Here is a 26,563-nt window from a genome sequence, read left to right as displayed (position 1 = left end):
TTTAACTCCAAAATGTATGATCTTTACCTCTATTGAATCTATTTTTGTTTGAAGAGACTAATTTTAATACAAGTGGATTGATGATTTAAAAACTAGGCTCTCTTTTATTTTTTTTTTTTTCAGAAAACAATACTTTTACACCACTCCACACTTTTAGCAATGATTTGGAAAATCAAATGTCTTATGATCCAGGAAAAGTGACATACATTTCATAAAGCCAAGTGGGAGACAAAGGTGCATTTTTGAAAATTAGTAAAGCTGTTTTTAAAAATGGGTTATTGTACACTATTATAAAACTGCATTTGAATGTCTTAATCCTGAACAAGCCTAAAATTAGTAATACCTGGGGAAGATGCAAATAGTCTTTCCTTCTACTTATTTACTCAACCATGGTAAGTATATTCAGATGTAGTAAGTGAAATATGATTTAAAATTATTTAGTAAAGTTAAGAAAGATTTGGCCAGAAAGATTTTCCTTCAGTCTCTAGCTTAGGTGCAAAAACATTTAATGTGGTCTGCCTCGTTATCTAAAAGATCATTCTGTTGTTTTCAGTCTTCATCTAAGACACTCTCAGACACTAACTATTGCAGGGATTCATTTGAGAAGAATGATATAAAGTGCCAAAGTAGAAGTAGGTACTCTGATTTACTTATATTAAATTATTTTTACTCTCCAGGACCAAATAATCATGACAAATTTTCTAATGTCAAAAACAAAATCTGAATCATGCAAATTATATACAGTCAGTTAATCACTCAGCAACCATTTCTACTATATTCAGAATAAAGGCCCAGACTTTAGAAAATTAAAATTAAAATACAGGTTCTGTAAAATGACACATACAATTTAAGGAAAGATAGCTTCTATTAGATGGTAAAAATATAAAAGCTGAAAAGTACAATAGGAAGAGGGGAGAGAAGGGGCTGGATTAATTTGAGGGATACTGAAATTTTAGACAAGCCCAGATTTAAACCAGGAACCCAACATGTTAATTCTGAAAGAAATCACATCCTACAGTAGCTGATAAGTCGCCCCACAAAATTTTTAATAAGACTTCTTTAAAATAACAAAAATTCTGGAAAGTAATGTTCTCCTCCATTTCCAAATAGCAAATCAACATATAAAATTGTGTTAAACTTGACCCAACAGAATATCTAACATGGAAAAATACTGACTGTACCAAATGTTGGCAAAAATATAGAGCAATTGGAACACTCACAACTGCCAGTGAAATGAGAACTGATAGTGCAAGAAGCATTTTGGAAAACATTTTGGCAATTAAGTAGTAATGGTGGTTATATGCATACTCTGTGATAGCGGTTTCACTCTTAGGTATATAACTAACAGAAACCCATACATATGTCCATCAAAAGGCATACACAAGAATGTTAATAGCAGCCTTGTTTACAATAGTCCTGAATTAGAACCTACCAAAATATCCATCAATAGTAGAGTATATAAATGGCAATCTAATCCTACACTGGAATACCATACAACAATGAAAATTATAGAACTATAGCAACATATATAGCATGGAGGATCTTACAAACATAATGGTGAGTGAAAGAGGTCAGACACAAAATAACACATGCATTTTGATTATATTCAAATAAAGTTTAAAACAGGTAAAAATTAGTCTGTGGTCTTACAAATCAGGATATGGGTTCCCTTTGGGTGGCAGGAGGCATGTTGGTGGAGAGGAAATGTGAAGAGAGCTTCTGGGATACTGGTCATGTTCATTTCTTGGGCTGAGTCATAGTTACAACACTGTTTAAACTTTGTCTAGTTATATATTTATGGTTTGTACATTTTTCCACATGTGATACTTCAACAAAAAGTATATTGAATGCAACAACAACAACAGCAGCAACAAAGCCCATTAACTCCAAGGGATAATTATGCAAATTGGCCTTTTTCAAATGAATGCATTGGAAATATCTTCTATTATTCTGTGGCATGTATTTTCATACTCTTTTGATGACCTTAACTTAGGGTTGTTTAATTTATCAAACATTTCCTTTGTGTTTAATATTTTTGAGGGTATCTGTTCAAGAAACGCTTATCTACCCCAAGGTTATGATGATGGGAGATTTACTTTTCATCTTTCATACTTAGATCTATAATTGACTTAGAACTTATATTTGTATATCGTGTGTTGTAGAAATCAAATTTCATTTATTCAATTTTATTTAAGATTTTAGCATTTATTTCCAAAACCGTTTATGAACTCATGACTCTCTTTCCTGAAATATCTTTTTCAGGTCTTTGGTATCAACGTTTTTGCTGACCTCATAAAAGATTGGGAATTGTGCTCTTTGCTTTAATTCCTTAGGATATTTTGAAAAATTTAATTTCTTTCTTTAATGTTTGGAAGAATTCACCAGTGAAGACGTATGGACTTGGAGTTTTTTCTGTGGAAAGTTTTTTTTCCGAATTATAGGTTCAATTTTAAAAATTGATATAAGGCACCTCAGATTTTCTATTTCTTCTTGTATCAATTGTGATGAGCTGTATCTTTAAAGAAACTGTCCACTTCATCTAAATGTTTAAACTGAATGACAAAAATTTCTTATATTTTCTACACTTTAATGCACATAAGATGTGTAGTGAAGTTTCATTTTTATTTCTGGTTTTAATATTCATGACTTCTCTCTTTGTTTTTTATTCATCTTGCTATAAAGTTAATAATTTTACTAGTTTTCACAGAGAATCAACTTTAAGCTTTTTGATTCTAGTTCTTGCATATTTATTCTATAATTCATTATCTCTATTCTTTCTTTCTGCTTTCTTTGGTTTTAATTTCCTGTTTTTTTAAACTTTTTGAGATAGATACATTTTTGATTTTCAGCTTTTGCTTTCTAATATATTAATAAATATCCTTTTGAGCATAACTTTAGCTTCATTCCATGGGTTTTTTATTGCATTTTGTATTAAATATTTTGAATTTATACTGTAATTTAGTTTATGTCTCATGAGTTATTTGAAAGTGCATTACCTAAAATGTAGACATTTGTGGGATTTTTTACATTTTTATGTTAAACTTTAGCTTAATTTTACTAAGTTCAAATAAGATATCTATTATGATTTCAATACTTTAAAATTTGTTGAGACTTGCTTTATAGCCCAGAATATGGTAAATTTTGGTCCAAGTACTAGGCATACTCTGAAATAATGTGTATTCTTCAATTTTGGGGTACAATGTTCAGATAGATACAGATTGAGATTTACAGATATATTAGGTCAAGTTTGTTACACGAATCTGAAATGGAGTTTATTGTCTGTTTATTCTATAAGTTACTTAGTTATATTTTAATGTTCCTTTATGAGTCCCATTTTTGTTATATCATCTTTTGATTTGTATATTTTTGAGGCTATGGAATTGGAATTGTTACATGTTACTGAGGATTGATCCTTTCATCATTAAAAACTTTCCCACTTTAGCTCTAGTAATTCTTCTTGCTTTAAAATCTACTTTGTCCAAAATTAACTTAGCTACATCATTGTTGTTTAAATTAGTATTTGCAAGGTAAGTATTCCCCACTCTTGCACTTTCAATTTTGTTGCTTCCTTTTATTAAAAGTATGTTTTTTGTAAGCAGCATATGGTTGAGTTCTCTTTTTATCCTGTCTGATAATCTTTATCTTTTAATTGGAGTTTTAGATCCCCTTATATTTAATGTAATTACTGATATATTTGTGTTTAAGTATATCATCTTATTATTGTTTTCTCTTTGTCCCCCTTGTTTAATTGGTTTTCTTGCCTTTTACCTTTTAAAAAATTATTATTTTTCTCCTCTTTAGCTTGTTAGTTATATATTAAAACTTGCTATTCTTTTTATATTCCCCTAGAAATGACATGTGTCACGGACAATACAATTTAATATAAATTATTATTTTTAATACTGCCTTAACACTGCAGTGAACCTGAAATATTTACTTATCTCCACTTACCCCTGCCTCCTTTTCTATTTTTATTTAAACTCCACAAAACATGATGATGATGATGATGTTTATTATTATTTCACACAATCATAATTGATATTTATTTATAATTTCCATTATTCTTCATTACTTTCTACATTTTGTACTTCCAACTCATTTTCTTTCTGTCTAACTCCCTTTAGTTTTTCCTTTAGTTTGAGAATATTGTTGACAAATTCTTTCAGCTCTTTTCTTGTCTTTAAACAATTTTACTTCACTTTCATTTATGAAGTATATTTTCATTGAATATACAATTCTAGATTGTTGTTACTTTCAGCATGTTGGAGATGCTATTTTATTGTCTTTTAGCTTTTTATTTTGTTTTTTTTTGAGAATTTAGCTGTTGATCTCGTTATGATGTTTTGATGGTAATGCATTTTTCCCCCAAATTAAGATTTTTCCCCTTGTTACTGGTTTTCAGCAGTTTTACTATAACCTAACTGTGTATAGTTTTCTCATCTTTATCCTGGTTGAGATTTGAAGCACCTCTGAAATCTGTGGATAGACACCTTTAATTAGTTTTAAAAAATCAGTGGATAATATCTCTTCTTGGCTAATATCTTTTTAATATCGTTTCTGCTTCATTCTACTTCTCACATTTGAAAATCCAATTACATGTATTTTAGAATTTGCGCCATGTATTCATATTCTTTTTTGCATTTTCAATCTTTTTTCTCTATACTTTTTAGTTTGGATATTTTTCTATTAGTTTGGATAGTCCTGTTAGATGGGTCTGTCTCTCTAACCTTCTGTTAAATCCATCTGTTGTGTTTTCAGTTAACATATTTTTAAGTTCCACAGTTTCTCTTTGAATGTGTTTCCAATTCTTTATTAATATTCTACATAACAGCATGTAATTTCTTGAATTTATTAATCCAATCATTTAAAAATTTCTGAAAGTTTCATTATTTTTTATTTTCCGTAGAGTTTGGTCATATGGTATTGCCTCCTTGTATGCCTGATGATATTTTATTGAATGAGTGACATTTCATATGAAAACTTGTAGAAAACATTTGATGCTCTAGATAATATTGTCTTCTTCCATAGAGAATTTGTTTTAGCTTTGACAGGCACCTAGTGTTAAATCAGAAACCTCTATCCAGCCGTAAATGAAGATGTTTGAAGCTGTGCTTCCTCCTTTAGGAGAGCTGGTGTCCTTCAAGTTCATCACTGCTAGAGTTCACCCTTCAGGGTTGCAGCTGAAAGCCAAGGTTGTTCACCCAGTTGAGTTCCAATTGTGGCCCTCTGTTCACTAAAACTGTTCAAGTTCCTGCTCAACTTGTCATATTATTGGCTGCTGTTTTTCCTTCTCAGTCCTTAGCTGGTGCTTGCAAATTGCCAAAAGCTTTGAGAAGAAAAACGGTGCTGAATGTCAGGTAAACATCTGTCCTGTTTCCTTTTCTTCAGGATATCAGCCCTTCAACTCTTCATTGCCTCGGTAGTTTTCTAATGTTTTAAAGAGATGTGTGACACTTCTAGTTGTTTTAGATGGGAGGTTTGCTCTGTAACAAGCTTATCTGCCATTATCAGACATGTAAATTATTTTGTAATAGTAAAACCTATGGTATCCTTCATTACTACATAATTCAGTACTTCAGAGGAAAACAGGCACTCCTTGGGTATTTGCCAACCAAGAACATGTGGCTAAAATTGCACAACCCTCTGGATATGACTCATGTCCTTCTCTTCTTACTCTAACTCTATCCCTGGTTGAGTTTATCCACTTAACTGACTTTAATCACTAAGTCTGTTCTGATAAATCCCAAATATTTACCTTGAACTGAAATATATCTCCTGAAATATAGACCCATAAATCCAAATGCCAAATGGATAGTGACAGTGGGATAACTCACAGGTGTTTCAAACTCAATATACAAAATGGAATTTCTCATCTTCTATCCCTACTTCCAAATGAAGCCACCTCATTCTCGTTTATTCCATAGCTCAGGGAGCAACAAGAACTTCTCCCCAATTGCCAAGCAATATTCCTGGTAATCATCCTCAATTCTTCTCATTCCCTCATCCTCTTATCTAATCCCTCACCAAGGCCTCATATTTCAACCTCATTATTATTTCTTGAATTCATTCATTTTTTTCCTATTCTTTTGTCATACCCTTATTTCCTTGGAATTCAAAAACAGTCTCAAAATTGGTCCCCCTGTTTCCAGTTTAAGAAAATATATAATTTCCACATTCCTCCTAAGTCATTTTCAAAAAGTAGAGATAGGATCTTGTCACTCCCTTGCTTAAAATCCTTCAGTGATTCTCCATAATCTGCAGGACAATGTCCAAATGCTTTAACATGATGTATATACATTTCATGATTCATGAGTTAAGTATGACGTAAAGATGGAACATCTAGAATGAAAAAAAATGTAGTTAGAAATTTTGGTATGGAAAGCAAGAGAGAATCAAGAATTAGAATTGTAACTTTGGGAATTAGTCTCCTAGAGATGAGAATTGAAGTTGTGAGAGTAAATAATAGCAAAGAAAGAAGAAAAAGACAAAAGGATTGAAGAATATATAGGATGAAAGAGGGAAAACTTTTCTGCAAAAGAGACCAAAAAAAATAAGTTTACTGCAGGCAGTAAGAGAAACAGAAGCCAAAGTCATGAGAAAGATATGTTGCTTGGGTGTGTTAATAAGTACAAAGGGGCTGAAGAAGAGGACTGACCATATGCCCCTGAACAGCTCGGAGGACAGGCTAGAGATGCACATGCAATTCTGAGAGGCTGCACTGGGGACGAGCGCTTGTAGTGATTACCTGTAAAGAGTAAAAAGACATGAGTAACCAGGAAGTTAATATTTCCACCTCAAACAAATTCCATTGAAGTGAAATTACAGCTACTAGATATGGCCATTACTAGAACCACAGATGCTAAGACCATGGAGGCTTCCACCCTCCTAACCTTCTCCACAGGCCAGCCTTAAAGCCCTAGAAAAACCTATTAACAACAGGGCTATTTTGGTCTCTGGCAGCTCCTGTACAGGAGCCTTGGTGCCCAGGGAGGCAGAGCCCCGCCCTGAGAGGAATCATGCCGCTGACAGACAGCTGAGAAGCCAAGCCTAGTTTCCCACCTTCCTCACTGTATTTTTCCTCTTTGAAAACTGTTTTTGGACTTGATTCCTTTGAATTATTATCTCCTCTGTGTCTCTGTTTTATAACATTCTTCTATGCACAGACTCTCCCTGCACATTTGTGTGTGTAACGATACTGTCTTTCTAAATCCCTTCCCAGACGAATTATTAATTGTGGCGTCTTAATTACTCCCCACACTGCCTCACTGGTATCAACACAGTGACATCATTAGTCTCCATGAGCATTACTGCCTACATTAACATCAGGAGCAGGTACCAATGAAAACATATCTCTCTTACTATAGACTCTTCTATTTTGTGAGGAAACAAAAGCTGAAATACATTTTAGACAAGTTATTGTGCATATCTAGCAACTTTTTAAAAAGTTGGCTCTCTATTAATATTCGATAACCTTTTGGGTGGCAAATTTCACACCACAGACGTGATTCTTGGCAGTGTCCCCTCTGTCAGACTTGTGAAAAAGAAGTAGCACACTTCCTTGCTGTTCTTCTGAGTACACACAGAGACTCATAGACAACCTTGCCAAGGTGTGGAGGTGGAAAAGGGAGATTGAGTCAGACATATTGGCATATTCGCCCAGGAAGAGGAGGAGGTAAAACCAACAATAGAAAGGGGGGCCAATACCCAAGTGGTGGAGTGCAATGAAGGTGAAAAAAAGGAAAATACCTCAGGATTTCGAGGAGAATTTGCTTCACTCTCTTAGGACTACGCCAATTGAGTCAACTGCCCTGCTTCTTAAGTCTGCACACCGTCATGACTCTGGATGCCTCTATTCCACGACCTGCCTTCCGGAGAGATTCCTTACAGGAGTTGAAAATATAAGCTGCCTTCCATGTGTATTCAATTACATTTTTTGTTGTAGTTTTTCATTTAGAAAAATTGTTTTATTTCACCTTAACTTACTCCTTTGTGCTTAATTTAGAAGATGTTGACCATTTTATCCTTTATTAAGGATTGTTTTGGTCTAGAAAATCCCACTTGAAACAAATATATTTATTTCTATATTATAAAGACTATTACAATTAATTTAATGTTTAGAACTTATCCCTGAAGTGACTGGGTAAGCAATTTCAAAGCCTTTCACTGACACTTTGTGGCAAAAGGCAGAATTACAGTTTTTTTTTTAAGTTGTTTCCTGACATGTTTATCATTTTATATGTGGGTACTATAACAAATAACAATCAAGGGATTGTCATCTTACACATCTATGTGTATAGATATGCAAATTAAATTTAAAAAACCAAGAAACTGGACAATCTTTCATTAAGATGTCTAAATTATAATATTACAATTTACTATCGACAATACTTTGATTTTATAAACAAATAATTAAAATTTTATTTAAAAATCATGTAGTTACTGTCTTTAACACTGCCATTAATATATTGGAACTTTCATAGTATTTTTTATATGTATGTATAAAAGTAAATTATGTGTACATTTATATAAATATAAATTATATATAAATATATATTTATATGTAATATATCTTTTTATTATTTGTATATTATGTTTATATAAACATATATACATTATAGAAATATAAATTATATATGTACATTTTTATAGTGTTTTTGAATAATTGTATTTTCTGTCACTATTTTAGCTGTCCATGGGTTTAAAAAATTCATAAAATGAGGGGGCCAGCCCAGTGGCATAGTGGTTAAGTTTGAGCACTCTGCTTAGGCCGCCCAGGGTTTGCAGGTTCAGATCCTGGGTGCGCACCTATGCACAGCTGATCAAGCCATGCTGTGGCGGCATCCCGTAAAAAGTAGAGGAAGATGGGCACGGATGTTAGCCCAAGGCCAATCTTCCTCAGAAAAAGAGGATTGGCAACGGATGTTAGCTCAGGGCTAATCTTCCACAAAAAAATTCATAAAATGAGTGATTAAGATTGCCCCCTGGCATTTTCATTCTATGTTTAAGATTTTTGAGAGACATTATTATTGGTTCAAAAATTTTATATCCCCCTTTTTCATTTACCATTTTAACTAATTTTAAGTGTACAGTTCAGTGGCATTAAGTACGTTCACATTGTTGGGCAACCATCACCACCATCCACCTCCAGAACTTTTTTCATCTTCCAAAACTGAAGCTCTGTTCCCTGTAAATAATAACATCCCATTCTCCTCTCCTCCCAGCTCCTGGTAACCATCATTTTGCTTTCCATCTTAATGAATTTGACTACTCTAAGTACTGTATATAAGTAGAATCATACAATCATTGTCCTTTTGTGTCTGGCTTATTTCACTTAGCATAATGTCTATACCTTGTTTCAATGTTACAAAAATTAAGTAAATTTGAAAATATTTAATATTAAATTGATATATTTAGTACAGATCTTTTCAAGATGCTCAGTAACACACTAATTATATACCATGCACAGTTACCTTTTGATATCATAATATCAATTATTAGTTGACATTTCAAGACCCAAATGTATATTTAATAAGTGTTGCAATCTCACCTCTGTAGTGTACATGTTCTTAATCAAGTCATATCACCAACAAATTAACAGAATATGACCTTTGTCTAAATTTTTCCAAGTGCAAGTATTGACTTGAGAGACAAAATGACTTTGTCCATATGTGGATCTAATAGATATTAAAACAAAAGCCAGTTTATTACAAGTGCAGATTAAAATGGCAAAGACATTTTTTAAACTGATATTTTCTTTTCCCATTTGAAAGTCAGTTTAGTCTTTGGCCCATACAATAACAGGAAAATAGTCAAGGTTATTTCTAAAGACTATATCTATATATTATTTTTAAAAATCCCTCTTTGCATCACAAGTTGCAGATGTTCTCAGACAGTTTGAGGCACTTTTCCATCTGTCAGTTCTGCAGAGAAAAGACAGGCACTATGTGTCATCAGATTCTCACAAAGAAGAGATGATAAACCAAATGAGGGGCTGAGAGAGAAAGGAATAAATGGATTTTTGTCTTGTTGGCACCTCTGCATCTCAGAAATCTCTGTTTCATTAAAGTCTGTGTTCGAGGTGGAGCTTCGCTGACTCTGTGTTCCTGTCTTCTGTTGTCTGCTTTCACCCCTATGTGCTCAACTAGTCCTCACTTGTTCCTAGATAATGGAGGCAGACTTTTACTTGCAGCCTAACTATGAATAAACTAATATTGGTGTATCAGGATCATTCAGGGAGCTGATTTCAAAAGTAGTACCAAAGTCATGTCTCGGGACCTGCCAAAGCTCATCAGAGAGTGGTGTATGGAGAACTGAGAGCCAAGAGAATAATTGACAAGCAACTAAGTTCTCTGTCAGCTGTCAGACTTTATCCAAAGGAATGAGGAAAATAAATGCTCTATTCAGACATTGGGGTTTTTCTCTCCTTTTGAAGAAGCTCATGGGTAAATGCTCCATCCCCGTGGCGGCAACATACTATAAGTGTGAACAAATCAATGCCATGAATATTTAGTTATTGCAAAGTATGTTCTAGGCGGTACTTGTGTTGGGAGAAAAGCTATAGAAACCAAGAAGAGTAAGAGAAAGAAAAAGCCCAGCTCAAAATGATAAACAGCCTTTGTACCAGTAGGGAAATAAGAAAACAAATACAAATACAAATATCCATAATAATTCATGACCAGGAAAGATACAACATGTAATAGAGTTTTGTTTTTTTTTGTTTGTTTTTTTTGGTAAGGAAGACTGGCCTTGAGCTAACATCTGTTGCCAATCTTCCTCTTTTTCTTGAGGAAGATTGTCCCTGAGCTAACATCTGGCCAATCTTCCTCTACTTTGTATGTGGGATGCTGCCACAGCATGGTTTGATGAGCAGTGTGTAGGTCTGAGCCTGTGACGCAAACCTGTGAACCCCAGGCTACCGAAGCAGAGCACGTGATCTTAACCACTAGGCCACTGGGCCAGCCCCCTAATAGGGTTTTTAAAAAGAAAGAAGTCATGTTGAGTTAGGCTAATTAAAAGAGATTTTATGAAACAGAAACTTTTTGGTTTTATTGGTTTGGGATGGTTTTTGGTAGGACTTAATTCGTTGAAAAGGGGGTTGAAATGGAGTATTGTTATTTGCAAACAGAGGAATGGCATTAGCTATGGCATTTTATGGGCAGTATTGCAAGATATAGGGGGAAAGTTCAACTAAAACTTAATAGTAGAATGGCCATTTGAGGATTTTGTACTTAATGATGAAGAAAAGGAGAGCTCCTGTTGAAATGAAAGAATTAATGGAACCGGAGCGAATGGTATCAGTGGATAAAATGGATAGGAGTAAAGATAGGCAGGGTGCATGGCAAACTATCGGGGAGTTATTGCAATACTCTAGCTAATGGTTACGATGATCTGGGTATTTGCAGTACGATGATCTGGGTATTTGCAGTAGGAATAGAAAGAAAATTATAGAGGTAGGAGATATTTGGGGAGTTTCAAACATAGGTACTGGGGAGAAAAAGGCCGGCTAATATACTTCAGAGAAATATAAAGCCCAGATTGAGAATATAGGAAAAGATGGTGAATTTAACTTTGCATAAATTTGATGTGCTATCAGGAGAAAGTGGTGTTCACCTTGGATCTTTAATACTTTGAATGGGTGAATGAACAAATAGATATTTGTTCAACACAAATTTAGGAGACATGCACCTGAAGATGTGTGTGCAATTCTGGATAGCTCAGAGATATCTAGTGGTAATCTGCAGCATTTTCACAATAAAGAGACCAGGGCGATGACAGAGAAAATCCTGCTATTATACATGAAGAGTCTGGTGATGTTTAGCCTAGAGAAGCAAGTCTTGAGAATTAGGCATAGCCATAGTCTTCCATATTTGAATGTACATAATGTGAACACCATACTTAAGATTTTTTAAAATGGCACAGTAATATTATCTAACATGAATTCCAAATTCAGATTTCTCCAATTGTCCCAATAATGTTCTCTATAGATTTCTTTTTTTTCCTTCTTTTTCTCCCCAAGATTCAAAGGTAAAGAAACATCTACATGAGGGAACCAATTTCTAGTGATTATATACATATTTGATGCAAAAAGATGTGACTTGGCAGTTAAGAAAGCTAACAAGATCTCAGGCTGTATTAATAGAGAAATACTGACCAAAGCAATCATCTTGTTCTTCACTGCCCTGGTTAGACTGCACCCAGAAACATGTGTGCAGTTACAGATGGATCATTTAGAGCCATTAATGATAATCTGGAGTGTGTTCAAAATAAACGGATCAGGGTCATGGGGGATGCAAAACCCTGCAGTTGCACATGAGGATTCTGGAGATATGGAGCCTGGGTAAGCAAAGACTTGGGGAATGGTCATAGCTGTGGTCTTTAAATATTTGAATGACTACTGTTACGGGTTCAATTGTGTCCTCACAAAAACATATGATGACGTCCTAACCCCCGTACTTCAGAATGTGACCTTATTTGGAAATAGGATTCTTGCAGCTATAATTAATTAAGATGAAGTCATGATGGAGTAAGGTTGGCCTCTAATCCAATATGATTAGCGGCCTTTAAGAAGATGGCCATGTGAAGAGAGAGACACAGAAAAACGCCATATTATGATGAAGGCAGAGATTGTCATTATATAGCTGCAAGTCACAGAACAGCAAAGATTGCTGGCAAACCACCAGAAGCTAGAAAGAGGCAAGAAAAGATTTCACTTCAGTTTCCAGAGGGCAGGGCCAACATCCAGAGCTGAGGGGGTCGTGGCCACCACCCTGCTGGGCTAGGAAAAGAGAGCACTAAGCCACAGAAAATTATTCTTAAACCTTAAAACCTAATGGAATTTGCCCGGCTGAGTTGCAATCTTGCTTTAGAACAATGACCCCTTTTTCTTTCCAATTTCTCGCTTTTAGAATGGGAAAGTCTATACTATGTCTGCCCCACCATTGTATCTTGGAAGTAGACAATTGTTTTCTAGGCTTCACTGGTCCACAGATGGAGAGGAATTTTGCCTTGGGAAGGACCATACCCCAAATGTAACCCATTCTAGATTTAGATGAGATTTTGGATTTAGATGGGATGCTGGAATGGGTTAAGAATTTGGAGGCCAATGTGATGAGTGAATGTATTTTGCACGTGGGAAGGATATAAATTTTTAAGGACCAGAGGGCAGACTGTTATGGATTGAATTGTGTCCCTCTCAAAAAAAGATGTTGAAGTGCTAACTCCTCGTACCTCAGAATGTGACCTTATCTGGAAATAGCGCCATTGCAGATATAATTAGTTAAGATGAAGTCATATTGGAGTAGAGAGAGCCCATAATCCAATATGCCTGGTGTCCTTATAAGAAGACAGCCATGTGAAGACAGGGACACAGAAGAATGTCATGTGATGATGAAGGTAGAGACTGGAGTTATGCTGCTGATGCCAAGGAATGTCGAAGATTGCCAGCAAACCCCCAGAAGCTAGTAGGGAGTCAAGGGAGGATTTGTCTACAGGTTTCAGAGGGAGCATGGCCCTGCTGACACCTTGATTTTGTACTCTAGCCTCCAGAACTGCGAGATAATAAATTTTTGTTGTTTTAAGACACCCAATTTGTGGTACTCTGTTACAGCAGCCCTAGAAAACTAATACAGGTACAATGTAGATAAAAATAGATAAGGTTTATTCCTTCGGTTCCAGGAAAGAAGTAAGAACCCATGAGCAGAAATGAAAGGGAAACAGATATAGACTCAAGGTAAACAAGAACTTGCTAGTAGTTAAAGCCACCACAAAATGAAATTAAGGGCTTTAGCAAGTTGTGAATTCCCTACTATTACAAATGTTCGAGCAGGATGGAGCAGGGATGTTGTGGAGGTAACTTATGCATCAGATGGCAAGTTAGACTGCATGATCTCCAGTTCCAAAATTCTATGAACCTATATTAAAGTCTTGTCAAATAAGGGTTGGCATCTTCCTTTTCATCTTTTGTTTCAGTAAAGGGTATAATAGAATGGTGTAGCACGGTAGATAAGATTTCAATTTAAGCTCTAATGCTTACTATTAGCTATATCTAGCTATTTGTCTTAGGTAGGTTCCATAACCTCTCTAGCCTCAGTTTCCCACCTGTTAAACAGAGACAGTAATAGTAATCACTTCACAGTGTTATTCTGCGGATTAAACTAGTTAATAATTTAAATTGCTTAGAACAGGACATGGCATATAGCAAGTAGCATAGAAGTGTTGGTGGAAAATATGCTTGCTTTCATATTGGTTAGACATAATGCATTAGCACTGTCTTTCCAACTCTGCTAGAACTGGTTGTATTTTATCATGTCTTGTTTTCTTTTCTAGATCCAAAATTATACCATTTGGATCATTTATTGACCAAATATAAGCAGTGTGATACTTTTGTCAATTTTCTCATTACAAGCTGTGATAATGTGTTAGTCAACTGCTAGGATGGGTTTGTGTGTGTGTGTGTGTGTGTGTTTTAAGTGTTTCTGAGCAATAAATCATTCAGCAGCATCATTTTCAGATAATAAAGACTATAGTTTACCCTAATAAAGCTCATCTGAGTTTTTGTGTAGCAGTGTGCTGGAGTTAGAGGAAGATGTGAAGTTTTCAAAATTAAATCCTCAGAAATTCAAATATTTTATTAAATGAGCATCTGTTGGTGACTGAAGGGTAATTTCAGCTTCAGGAGCTAGTAAAAGTGTTTTTCAGCATATGAAACTCTTAATAAATGGTACATAATTGTCAAAAAGAAATCCTCATTCAGTGACTTAAATTTAACAAAATGTGCTTTTATTTCTTCCCTCTATAAGATTACTAATCACTGCATCATTTGGGTGCATAGGTGACAGCTCTGACAGGTTAATGATACCCCAGGCAAATTCACTGTTACTTTCAGTGAAGCAAACCCATCAATAAATGTGGGTAGCAGTGCTTACACCTATAGAATTCTGACGCCAGTGATTATGTAACCATTGGATACACCAGACAGAGGGAGGACAGATAATCAAGAACTGGATGTTCTTTCCGTAAAGAGCAACTGAATGAGATAGCACAGCTTTTAAACCTAAGGATATACTGAAAGGCAATGAGGAAGGCTATGAAAGTATTGAAAAGCATATTCGATTTAAGGTGATGTTTAGACGCCATCAAGAGTAATAGAAAGGAGAGAGGATTGAGTTTCTCGAATTGATATGTGCTTTGTTATAACTCTTTCTTCATTTTCACAAAGCGAAGCAACCGGTGTGGTGAAAAGACCAGCTCTTCACTCGGTGTTTAATCCTAGTTGTAACTATAGTTCTGTGCTTTGTGAGCCATTTGTCCTCAGACAAGTTCCATGAATTCCCTGCTCCTCAATAACCTCATGTATAAAATGTTGGTAATAATGTCTTCCCTTGGGATTGTTATCAAAATTAAACAAGCTAAGTATATGAGCCGGCTAGCTCAGTATTTGGCAATAATAACGACCGAATAATTGTTCACTTTTGTCTTTTAAGCCTCTTCATCTTTTAAAGGTTCCAAATTCAGGGTTTGGGAGCGGATAAGGGTAAACTTCATGGATGAGTCAAACCACAGTTTATTGAAAATATCTAGCTCCTAATTCATCTCAATTAGGTAAATATTTCTTGAGTATCTACTACATGCCGAGTACTGAGGAAATAGAAAGAAGGATCAAAGATTGTTCTTTAACTTCTGGGAATTTCAATTCAAAATCAAGCAAAAGGAAACACAGTCTTACGATCCACTGAGAAATGTCTTGCAAGATGAATGAACTGACTTTAAGCATGTATTCAGCATTCACACAGATTGACTGATTCAACGAGAACACAGCACAACCTTAAATTATCTTCCCCTTTCAATACTTATTTGTGGACTTTACAGGACTATTAATTATCTTGGCAGTGTTTCTTCATTTGTACCTATTTTCTTTCTTTAGTTACTGTCTTAGTCTGTTTGGACTGCTGTAATAAAATATCATAAACTGGGTGGCTTATAAACAACAGAAATTTGGTCCTCACAGTTCTGGAGGCTGAGAAGTTCAAGATCAAGGCACTGGCAGCTTCAGTGTCTGGTGAGGGCTTGCTTCCTGGTTCATAGACAGCTGCCTTCTCTCTGTGTCTGCACATGTTGGAAGGGGTGAGGGATCTCTCTGGATTCTCTTTTACGAGGGTGCTAATGCCATTCATGAGGGCTCCACCCTCATGACCTGATCACTTCCCAAAGGCACGCCTCCTAATACTATCACATTGAGGGGTAGGATTTCAACATATAAATTTGGGGGAGAGGGACACAAACATTCAGTCCATAACAATTACTATTCCCTTTTCTTCCGAAATTAGTTTGTGTGGCAGTGTGGAAAAACCACCACATGAGGACGGTAACCAACTACTTCATAGTCAACCTTTCTCTGGCTGATGTGCTCGTGACCATCACCTGCCTTCCAGCCACGCTTGTTGTGGACATCACTGAGACCTGGTTCTTTGGACAGTCCCTGTGTAAAGTGATTCCCTATTTACAGGTAATTGTTTTTCACACTTTTTTGGTTCAAACACAGGTGTTACTGGAAGTATTTTCAACTATAGTCATGGCCCTCAAGTAAATTAACCAATGAGATAAGAAAGAAATATACTTGCCTGAGAAATTGGCAAACTTAAGGAAAATAATATTTGAGACTTTCTGGGTAAACAAGTTAAGTTCTCAGTAAAAGTAAAGCAACAGAATCCTCAAGTCATCATTAGATGCTGCACAAACATTTTACTTCTTGGATCTCTAATTTTCTGATTATAAAATAAGGAACCTGAACAAATTAATGATTGAGCCTCTCCCAGTCCAAATAATCGAGAGCCATCTATTTTTATAAGTAGTTTCATTTCATACTGAGAAATTAAGAGCTATGTGATCAAAGCAATGCAGTGAACAGGTTTTAGTGTAGCTTCTGAGTCAAACTGCTAGGTCTGGAATCTCTGCTCTGCCATTCACCGATTGTATGCTATCAAGCCAAATACATAAGCTCTTTGTGGTTCACTTGTTTAAAAAGAATAATAATTTTTATTACAGCTATCTCCTATGGTTGTTATAATAGTTTACTTAAATGATTTATATAAATCACCTGGCAAAGTGATTACTCTCTGGAAGATGATGATCTTATAAAAACATAGTGTGGTTCTCAATAAACATCAGTCATCACCATCATCATCATCCAATGTTCTATTGTTCAGTAGTGAAAGCAGCTTTTCTGTAACTAATTGCCTTTCAAGAAATTAAGAACAAATACTTTCAGAGTAAATTTTTTATTGATATTCTGATAGCTCTAAAATCTTTGAAAAAAAATTCCCAAGCTGGTGGCCACAGCCACAGTACTCAAAGACATGGATTCCCTTTAGCAATTGGACAATGAGTGAAATGGTAGCCACTCTCTACTTGTCTTCCCAAAACCGTCCTCCACCCCCTAGTCCTTATTCCATCCAGTCTCTTAGATGGTGATCACAAGATGTGAAGGAAATAAAAATATGCTTCCAGTAATGATACTTGGTAGAACAACTGGACATTGGTATGCAAACAAATGAATCCAGACACAGGCCCTACATCTTTCACAATAAGTAACTCAAAATGGATCATAGACTTGAATGTCAAACACAAAACTATAAAATTCCTAGTAGATAATATAGGAGAAAATCTAGATGACCTTGGATATATTGGTGAATTTTTAGATACAACACCAAAGTCATGATCCATGAAAGAAATAATTGATAAGCTGACTTCATTAAAATTAAAAACTTCTGCTCTATGAAAGACAATGTCAAGAGAATGAGAAGACAAGTCACGGATTGGAGAAAATATTTGAAAAAGACACATATGATAAAGGACTGTTACCTAAAATATACAAAGAACTCTTAAAACTCAATAATAAGGAAACAAACAACCCAGTTAAAAAATAGGCCAAAGAACTTAACAGATACCACACCAAAGAAGATACACAGATGGCACTGATATATATGAAGAGATGCTCCTCATCATATGTCACCAGAAAAATGCAAATTAAAACAACGAGACACCACTACATACCTATTAGAATGGCCAAATTCTGGCAAGCTGACAACACCAAATGCTGGTGAAGATGTGGAGCATTCATTGCCGGTGAGAATGCAAAATGGTACAGCCACTTTGGAAGACAATTTGGTGGTTTCTTGTAAAACTAAACACAGTCCCACTATATGATCCAGCAATTGCTCTTCTTGGTATTTACCCAAAGGAGCTGAAAACATGTCCACACAAAAATTTTGCATATAAATGCTTATGGCAGCTTTATTCATAATTAATAGAACTTGGAAGCAAGCAAGATGTCCTTCAGCAAATGAATAGATAAATAAACTGTGGTAAATCCAGACAATGGAATATTATTCAGTCCTAAAAAAAAAGAAGTGAGATATCAAGCCATGAAAAGACATGGAGGAACCTTAAACGCTTATTACTAAGTGAAAGAAACTAATCTGAGAAAGCTACATACTATACAATTCCAATAATATGACATTCTGGGAGAGACAAAACTATGGAGAAAGCAAAAAGATTAGTGGTTGCCAGGGGTTGGAAGGGATGAATAGGCAGATCACAGAGAATTTTTAAGGCAGCATAATGTATGATAGTATAATAGAGGATACATGTTGTTACACATTTGTCCAAACCCATAGAATGTACAATACAAGAGTGAACTGTAATGTAAACTATGGACTTTGGGTGATTATGATGTATCGATGTAGGTTCATCAATGGTAGCAGATGTACCACTGTGGTGGGAGATGTTAATAATAGGAGAAGTCATGCACATGTGGGGACAGGGGGTATATGGGAAATCTCTGTACCTTCTCTTCATTTGCTGTGATCCTAAACGTGCTCCAAAATATGAAGTCTTAATAAAAACAAAAAGTTGGAGGAGACCACAAGTAGCCCATTACTAGAAATTATATTGATTAGGCTTTTGGATCTGAAATGTTACAGAGATCTTTAGCTTGATAGTTCTTCAATGACCTCTTATAAAGAGAAGTGATAATTTTTTAGGTCAGACATCCTTGATAGCACAGTGAGTGAAAAATGCCGTGGAAGCTATAAGCTTCATTGCAAACACTAAGTTTAACTATAAGGTTAGTTTACGTCAGTTGGCTGAAAACCATGAATAGGTTACAAAAGTAAACTGTAGCAAAGTTTTTGAGCAAAATGCTACATTGAACAACAGAGAAAAATATCCTCATAGAAAAACATTTGTAAGAAATGGGCCTTATGGTGTTTGCGTGGAGACACTGGGGAAATCATAAACGGCGGAGAATTCTAGTATTTCACCATCTCTGTAGTATTTCTAGCAAGATTTTTCTTTCTCTTGGTTCCAGTAACCACCCAGGGGGACATTTTGGAGATCCTCTTAAGTTTCAAGCTGGCTTCAGTTGTCTAGAATCTTTTATTGGCTGAGAGAAAATATTTCATGCTTTCTCTGTGAACCAGAAGATTCCCGCCACCAGTGGAGAGTGGGGTGATGAGGGAGGGGTGCAGCACCCTGTGGGACGTGCAGTCCTGCTCTAATGCGCAGTGATGTCTTTCTACAGACCTGGCATTCAGATTCTCCCATGAGCACTCGAGGAGACTGGGAGCAGCGAGTGATGCAGAGCATGGGATGGAGGGCATAGGCACTCAAAGTTATTGACAGTATGCTTTCACACTGCACAACTTGTTAACAAGTCCTACAGTTGAAGGGACATCTTCATCTTCTGATAGATTCCACCTGCTACTCCATAAACAGTGTCCAGTCTAGTTAACTCCTCAGTTGATCCTCTTCTCCGTAAGCCAAGGAGAAAACTACTGAGTGACCACAGGATCTGAGTCAGATGGAAAAGACTAGATCCATTCGTTACCTCATTCAACATTACTTCCTAATGGAAAGTTGTAAATGCACAAAAATACGGGTGTACTGGTAAAACTAGTATCTCCAAATTCTCTCAATATTTATTGTCCATTTTCCATAGACTTTGTCCAAACGGAATGAACAATGCCAATGGGCGATAAGCCAGTCACTTAAATTGGACTAGGTTTTTCCCTTTGTTGTGATGTTCTGAATCTGCTGGCTTTTATCCCTGATAGGGTGCTTATGTCCTACTGAATATTTAAAAACATATTACAAAATACCCAGCCAAATTTTAAGGTTATTTGGTTTCATTTAAGATTCCTTGGACACTTACTAATTTTCTATGATTTATATGCTCATTTTCTTCTAAATACAATACAATACAACCTTTAGATTTATGATTGATATACTACAACACTTCGGCATATGCTCAAAAGTCTTTAAAATCTCACAGATGTAATGAAGCTTAGATGAATGATTAAAGTAATTCTTTTGTATCTTTAATAATTTTGTAAACTGACAGCCATTAACATTTATTGGGCAATTTGCTGAATAATTATCATGGATTTCTCAGAAAATTATAATACATTTTATTTCTCTTCTCACACTTACAAGAGCAGTTGGCTACTTTTTCAGAGTGATTTTTTTTTTTAACTGCAGAAGAGGCTTTGCACAGGCAATGCCAGGAAAAGAAGAACAAAAGCCAACTGAGACGGGGGTGGTGGGTGCTGGGTGGTTGGAGAGGATCCCTCGCTCTCTCAGTCACGCTTTCTCACCTTCCAATCTATTAAGACCTGTCATTTAAATCTATGATATGGCAAATTTTCCATTTCTGCTCATCATGGATCTCTGAAGGTCTCCTTTTGTCATATCTATGTGCTAGCATAAAACAGACTCAGTCTCCACCAAAGAAAGTCTCCAATGTTGCCCTGACCACAGGGTGCCCGTAGTATGAGTGTAAGATCAAGCTCCTGACAGCAGAAGAAGTTCACATCGTCTCACTCCACTTCATAATCCCTCTGGATTCATTTCCCAAATGATTTACGATCAGGTCAATTTGAGCTTATATCAAAATCTAAATGAAAAAGGCACCCAGAAGTGCACTCCTAGAAGTAAAAAGCAGCAACAAAACTCATTTATCATCACTTACAATAAGATGCAATTTTATATCTCCCCCAAGAACTATTATAAATTGGATGCTAGTGTGTATTATACAGCAGCAAATACAGCCATACAGCGAATATTAAATCATTGATTGCCAAGGGTCCATTCAATGGATTCTGCTATTAGATTAACCAGACCAGCATATTCTCTCACGTTGCCGCATACCAGAGAAGGCACTGCACCTCGGCTCACTGTTGGCACTGGATGGCAGTCTTTCAAGTGAACTATTTTGGATTATTACTGTCTAATAATAGAGGGAAATACTAGAAATGACTTTCCAATTTGAATCATACTACTTCTATCCCATTCACCCATGTTGATTAGAATTCATGAATAATAAATTGCTAAGACTTGAACATTTTACACTTCTAATTGCTAGATTGGATAAATATAGCCTTGCCCAGCAACTATTAAAAGTCAACTGTGCAGGGGCCGGCCCGGTGGCGCAAGCGGTTAAGTGCGCGCGCTCCGCTGCGGCGGCCCGGGGTTCGCTGGTTCGGATCCCGGGCGCGCACCGACGCACTGCTTGGTAAGCCATGCTGTGGCGGCGTCCCATATAAAGTGGAGGAAGATGGGCACCGATGTTAGCCCAGGGCCGTCTTCCTCAGCAAAAAAGGAGGAGGATTGGCGGATGTTAGCTCAGGGCTGATCTCCTCACAAAAAAAAAAAAAAAAAAAAAAAAAAAAAAAAAAAAAGTCAACTGTGCAGATCTAGACTGCCACAGTTCTATTCTCAAATTAGCAACAGTATTGAGGTGCCCTGGGTGTTTGGCATATTTGCAGGGAAGGAAGGAATGGAGGTTGGGAGAAAAGGGAGATTGGTTTGAGAAGGAGACTTGAATGCACTCTAAGGTAACACCATGGAATTCCCAAGAGTCATCAACCAGTCTAAGCTAACTCTGATAGAGCGCAACCCTTTAAGATTACACTTAAAATGTAATTTACCCTCCAAGAATTGAGCATAATTTAGGCCTTTATTTGTGATTTCTATGATTATTCTTCAGCAAAAATCAGTCTGTTCTTATTAAAAGCTAGAACTCCAAGCTTGAGAATGGAAAACTAATAGTATAATCATCATTTTCATTGCCATAATCAAAGTAAGTAATAACAAACACTTACACAGCATGTATGTGCCAGCCCTGGGCTAGGCATTTCACATCTCAACTGACTTCCCTACGATTTCATGGTTGGGTACTATTATCACCCAGTTTTACAGGTAAGAAAACTGAGGCACAGAGAGGTTAAATTACTCACCCAAGATCACCCTTTTATCAAGTGAGATAAGATTCATGCCCAGGAAATGTGGATGTAGAATTGATTCCAATTATACTCTGCTGCCTTTCCCGAAGAGAATCCAAATAATCAGAGTGGCAAGAATATTATCCTATCAATTTCACACATTTAGCAGGGAAAATAACAACACATACACCTCAGGTTGAAAGCTGTATAGTGGGTCACCCTACATTGCACAGCTGGCTGGTGGGAGAGTGAGAATAGATAGGTCATCCTGATGCTTAGCCCAGAGCCCTTTCTCCTGTGCCGCGCTGGCTCCTAGATCTTTTCACGTATATGCACCTATGGTCAATGCATCAACAGGGAAGGTCCTGACATAACAGGCAGAGATACCTGCCCTTTCGCATATTGTGGCATCAGTACAACTAGGACAGAGAAAAGAGAGGATGACTGGACCGCATCTGTTACCTTAGACTGAGGCTTACAACTCTTCATTAATTTCAAAAAATGTATTTATTAAGCATATCTAACACTGTGCCAGGTACTGGGGCCAGTATTGTGAAAAAAAAATAGCAATCCCTCCCGCCATAGAGATTTGTTCCATAGAGAAGATAGAAAATAAATAAATTTATTAAACAAAATAATTGTACTATGTGCTAAGTACTAAGAAGAAAATAAATAAATAAATATCTGTAATAAAAAAAATAATGGGAAAGAGATTGAGGCTTCTTTTTAAAGACAGGATGTTGAGAGTGATACCAGAATCAAGGTTCATCCAATATAGGAGAATACATTAAATATAATTCATAAACTGATCATGTGGGTGTAGGCATACTTAACACATTTCTTTACTATTTCCTCAAAGTTCCAAGTTAAAGTATCATTTGTGGTGTTGTTAATTATGGGGAAATCTGGATGAGGTGAACTTATTTGAATTTTAGAGGTAGGTTGCTTATACCAGCAATTAGCAAACTATGGTAAGGAGATCCATATGCAGAATAGTCTCTTTTAGCATAACTCATGCTTTTCTTTGGGTGTGATATGTTGGAATGAACTGATGTACAAATAGCCTTTGTTATTTGAAAATATGAAATGAGATGCCCATAATTCAAGGATGCTAATTAAATGCAATTGCAATCAATTTCCTATATGATAATTTATAAGAAAAACATGTCATATTATTCTCTATAACAGAAAAAGAGATTTACAGTTCACACTAAACATATGAGTTTTATTTTTGCCATTTGAGGATATGGTTTCCCCATCAATGGAAAAGTTTCAAGGCAAAGTAATGATAGTAATTATTCAAAGAATGCCATGTTATAAATTAATACATTTTGCATTAAAAATTGCAATGTTTCCATAGCACCTTTTTCGTGTTTAATAAGAAATGTGGGTTTTTCCTAATACATTTCTAATATTATTATTTGTCAAACTCTTTTTTTAGTAGAAAGCACTTGCACAAAATGATTTTCGGCAACTTTGAACATGGTTATCTGTTGTGACTACCTTTCTAATACAGTAAAAATGTCGAGTGATCCATTTAACACCTGGTGCTTCTCTATACTGTGATCTTTTTTCTCTAGACTGTGTCAGTGTCCGTGTCTGTCCTCACACTGAGCTGCATTGCCTTGGATCGATGGTACGCGATCTGTCACCCTTTGATGTTTAAGAGCACAGCCAAGCGGGCCCGGAATAGCATTGTCATCATCTGGATTGTCTCCTGCATTATAATGATTCCTCAGGCCATTGTCATGGAGTGCAGCACCATGCTCCCCGGCTTAGCCAATAAAACCACTCTCTTTACAGTGTGTGATGAGCGCTGGGGTGGTAAGTACGCTGTGACCCACAAGCTGACATTTATATTATAGCTGCAAACTGAACATTTGATTTGCATAACCATTGTAAATCTGACCTCGTATATTTTATTGGAATTTGTTAATATATTTGGTTTTTGTAAAAGCATGAAAACCAAGTTGAAACCCAAAATAGTTTCACAGAATAACTATGCCTATCTTGGTCCCTTAGAAATGCTAGGCACTGTTTTCTAGTTTTCAGATAGAGAATGAAAGGAGGAGTTTATTCCACAATTCAGATTTGGTTACATTAGTTTTTCTTAAATTCTTTAAAATGAAAAGGACTCAGGGCCAGCCTGGCGTAGTGGTTAAGTTTGCAGGCTCGACTTTGGTGGCGCGGGGTTCATGGGTTCAGATCCCTGGCATGGACCTACACACCGCTCATCAAGCCATGCTCGATCCCACATACAAAATAGAAGAAGATTGGCACAGATGTTAGCTCAGGGACAATCATCCCCACCAAAAACAAAAAAACAAAAAAAAATGAAAAGAACTCATTTATATAAATCCAAATATGTATTCTGGAATGATTAGCATTTTGTAAGATGATTCAACATTATATTGCCTCAAGTGTCAAGTTCCCTAATGGTTTCAAATACAACTGGATTTTTCATTGTAAAACCATGTCCTACCTGGGAACATGACTGGAATTGAGTAGGTGGACATATGCTGTTCTCTGAGTCAAATTATCTAGATTTGCTTTCTCTATTCATAACATATTAAATTGATAAATTTTATCACTGGCATTATTATTATATGATTTAAGAATTATATTAATTATGAATCCTTTTTGGTTTCCTATTTGATATGAATGGTTGTTAAATTTAGACAAGCAGAAGTTGGGAGGCCTTATGCTCCTTTGGTTCAAAAGTTTCAGTGACAGTCTTTGAGGTTTTTCTGTAATAGTAGAAAACCTTCTATCAGTGATGAAGCTTCTGGCAGCTTCCATTAGTGCCTGGTCATGGCACAAATCTGGATACAGCAAAGAATGACAGGAAATAAAATAATCCTGCATTTCAGCATAGCAGGTGCAATTTACAAAATTATCCCGTGAAATTTGAGGAGAACAATCTGCCCTCTTCTGGATAAGTATATAACAATGGCTCATGTTTAGGGAATTTAAACATTAGGAAAGCGTTTGTTTATTAGAAAGCTGTACATTTATGCTTATTACACTGATGTATCAAAAAAAGCAGTGCACCCAAGGAATTCCTTAGGGATCTGGTATTTTGAAATATTTGAATCTTTGATTTTATGTTAATTCCTACCTTGGTACTTTTATTGGAACAATGAAAAGAGAGAAAGTCAGTAACTGAAAAATGAGGCTTATGCTTGTACTATAGCAAGATAAAATTTAAAAGACATCGGAATTATTTCATATATTATCCAAAGATCTATAACAACTAAAATTTCATAATTTGCTTTATCTATTACCCCAAATATTATATACCCTTTTTTGTTATTGTTGAGATTTACTCTTCCTTTTTAACATTGCAATTCTTTTGCTGTGCTTTCTCTGGCTCATCTTCAGTTTTTCTCGACTTTTCCCATTAACAGTGCAAACAAAAACAAAATGAATGGGAAATTCCAAAACAGTAGGAATATTTCTTAAGTCTCTTAAGCCCCATTTGTTTAATTTTCAAACAACATCTTGAGTACTTAGGATATGCCAGGAATTGTGCCAACCTGGAGAGAAACAGACTCTGCCTAAGGGAACACATTCTACCCAGTGAGGCTGAAAGGCAAATAAACAAATGTTTACGGTGGGATTAGTATTTTAATATACTGATATACAACATGCTAGGAATACAAATGAGAGGACAAACTGAGTCCTGGTCGTGTGAACAGATGTTTACAGAGGAGGTGCTAACATTTCAGCAAAACATTCAAGATGAGCAGGAATTCTCCAGGCCAAGAAGAGAGAAAAAGGTGCCCCAGAAAGCAAGAAAATCCACACCATGGGCACCATCACTTGAAGAAGAAAGGGAGAGGGTCCAAACTTGTAGTTTCTGGAATGTAGGGTATGCAGACTAAAGAATTGTGTTTGGAAAGAAGGTGGATTGGGACTGACTGTGACATGTCTCTTATGCAATTCCTGTACAAGGAGTTATAGTTGGAAAATAGCCTAAGGATCTCTTGATCAGAATGCTTTAGTTAATTCATGATGAAATTGAGCCATAAATTAAATTAGTTGCTCAAGATTTTGAAGCAAACAAGTACATTTAAGTCTAAGTTTCTAACTCAAAAGTTGGGATCCTTTAAATTTATGGAGATGGTAATTAGATAAAATACCCACCTATTATTTAATATATGTCAGTAGTATTTTCTGTAAAATATTTTGGTAACTAGTTTCATTTATAAGTTTGTGGGCTGCCTTTATGAACTTCTTTTTGCTTTGCCCTGAATGATTAAGTAGTATTAACCTCCATTAACAAC

The 26,563-nt window shown here is 35.9% G+C and overlaps 1 protein-coding gene across 1 annotated transcript in view; it reads left to right on the top strand.

The window, feature by feature from the left end:
* HCRTR2 (hypocretin receptor 2) overlaps positions 1-26,563 on the top strand; it is a 118,485-nt gene that overhangs the window by 67,002 nt on the left and 24,920 nt on the right. Inside the window, exons 2-3 of the mRNA XM_058554131.1 lie at positions 16,326-16,504; positions 23,858-24,101. Coding sequence (XP_058410114.1) covers positions 16,326-16,504; positions 23,858-24,101 — 423 coding nt within the window. The remainder of the gene's footprint in view (positions 1-16,325; positions 16,505-23,857; positions 24,102-26,563) is intronic.

This window comes from Diceros bicornis, chromosome 14 (assembly GCF_020826845.1).
Source record: "Diceros bicornis minor isolate mBicDic1 chromosome 14, mDicBic1.mat.cur, whole genome shotgun sequence".
Lineage (NCBI taxonomy): Eukaryota > Metazoa > Chordata > Mammalia > Perissodactyla > Rhinocerotidae > Diceros > Diceros bicornis.
Note: the sequence above shows the minus strand (reverse complement) of the source record. Positions and strands in the feature narration are given on the sequence as shown.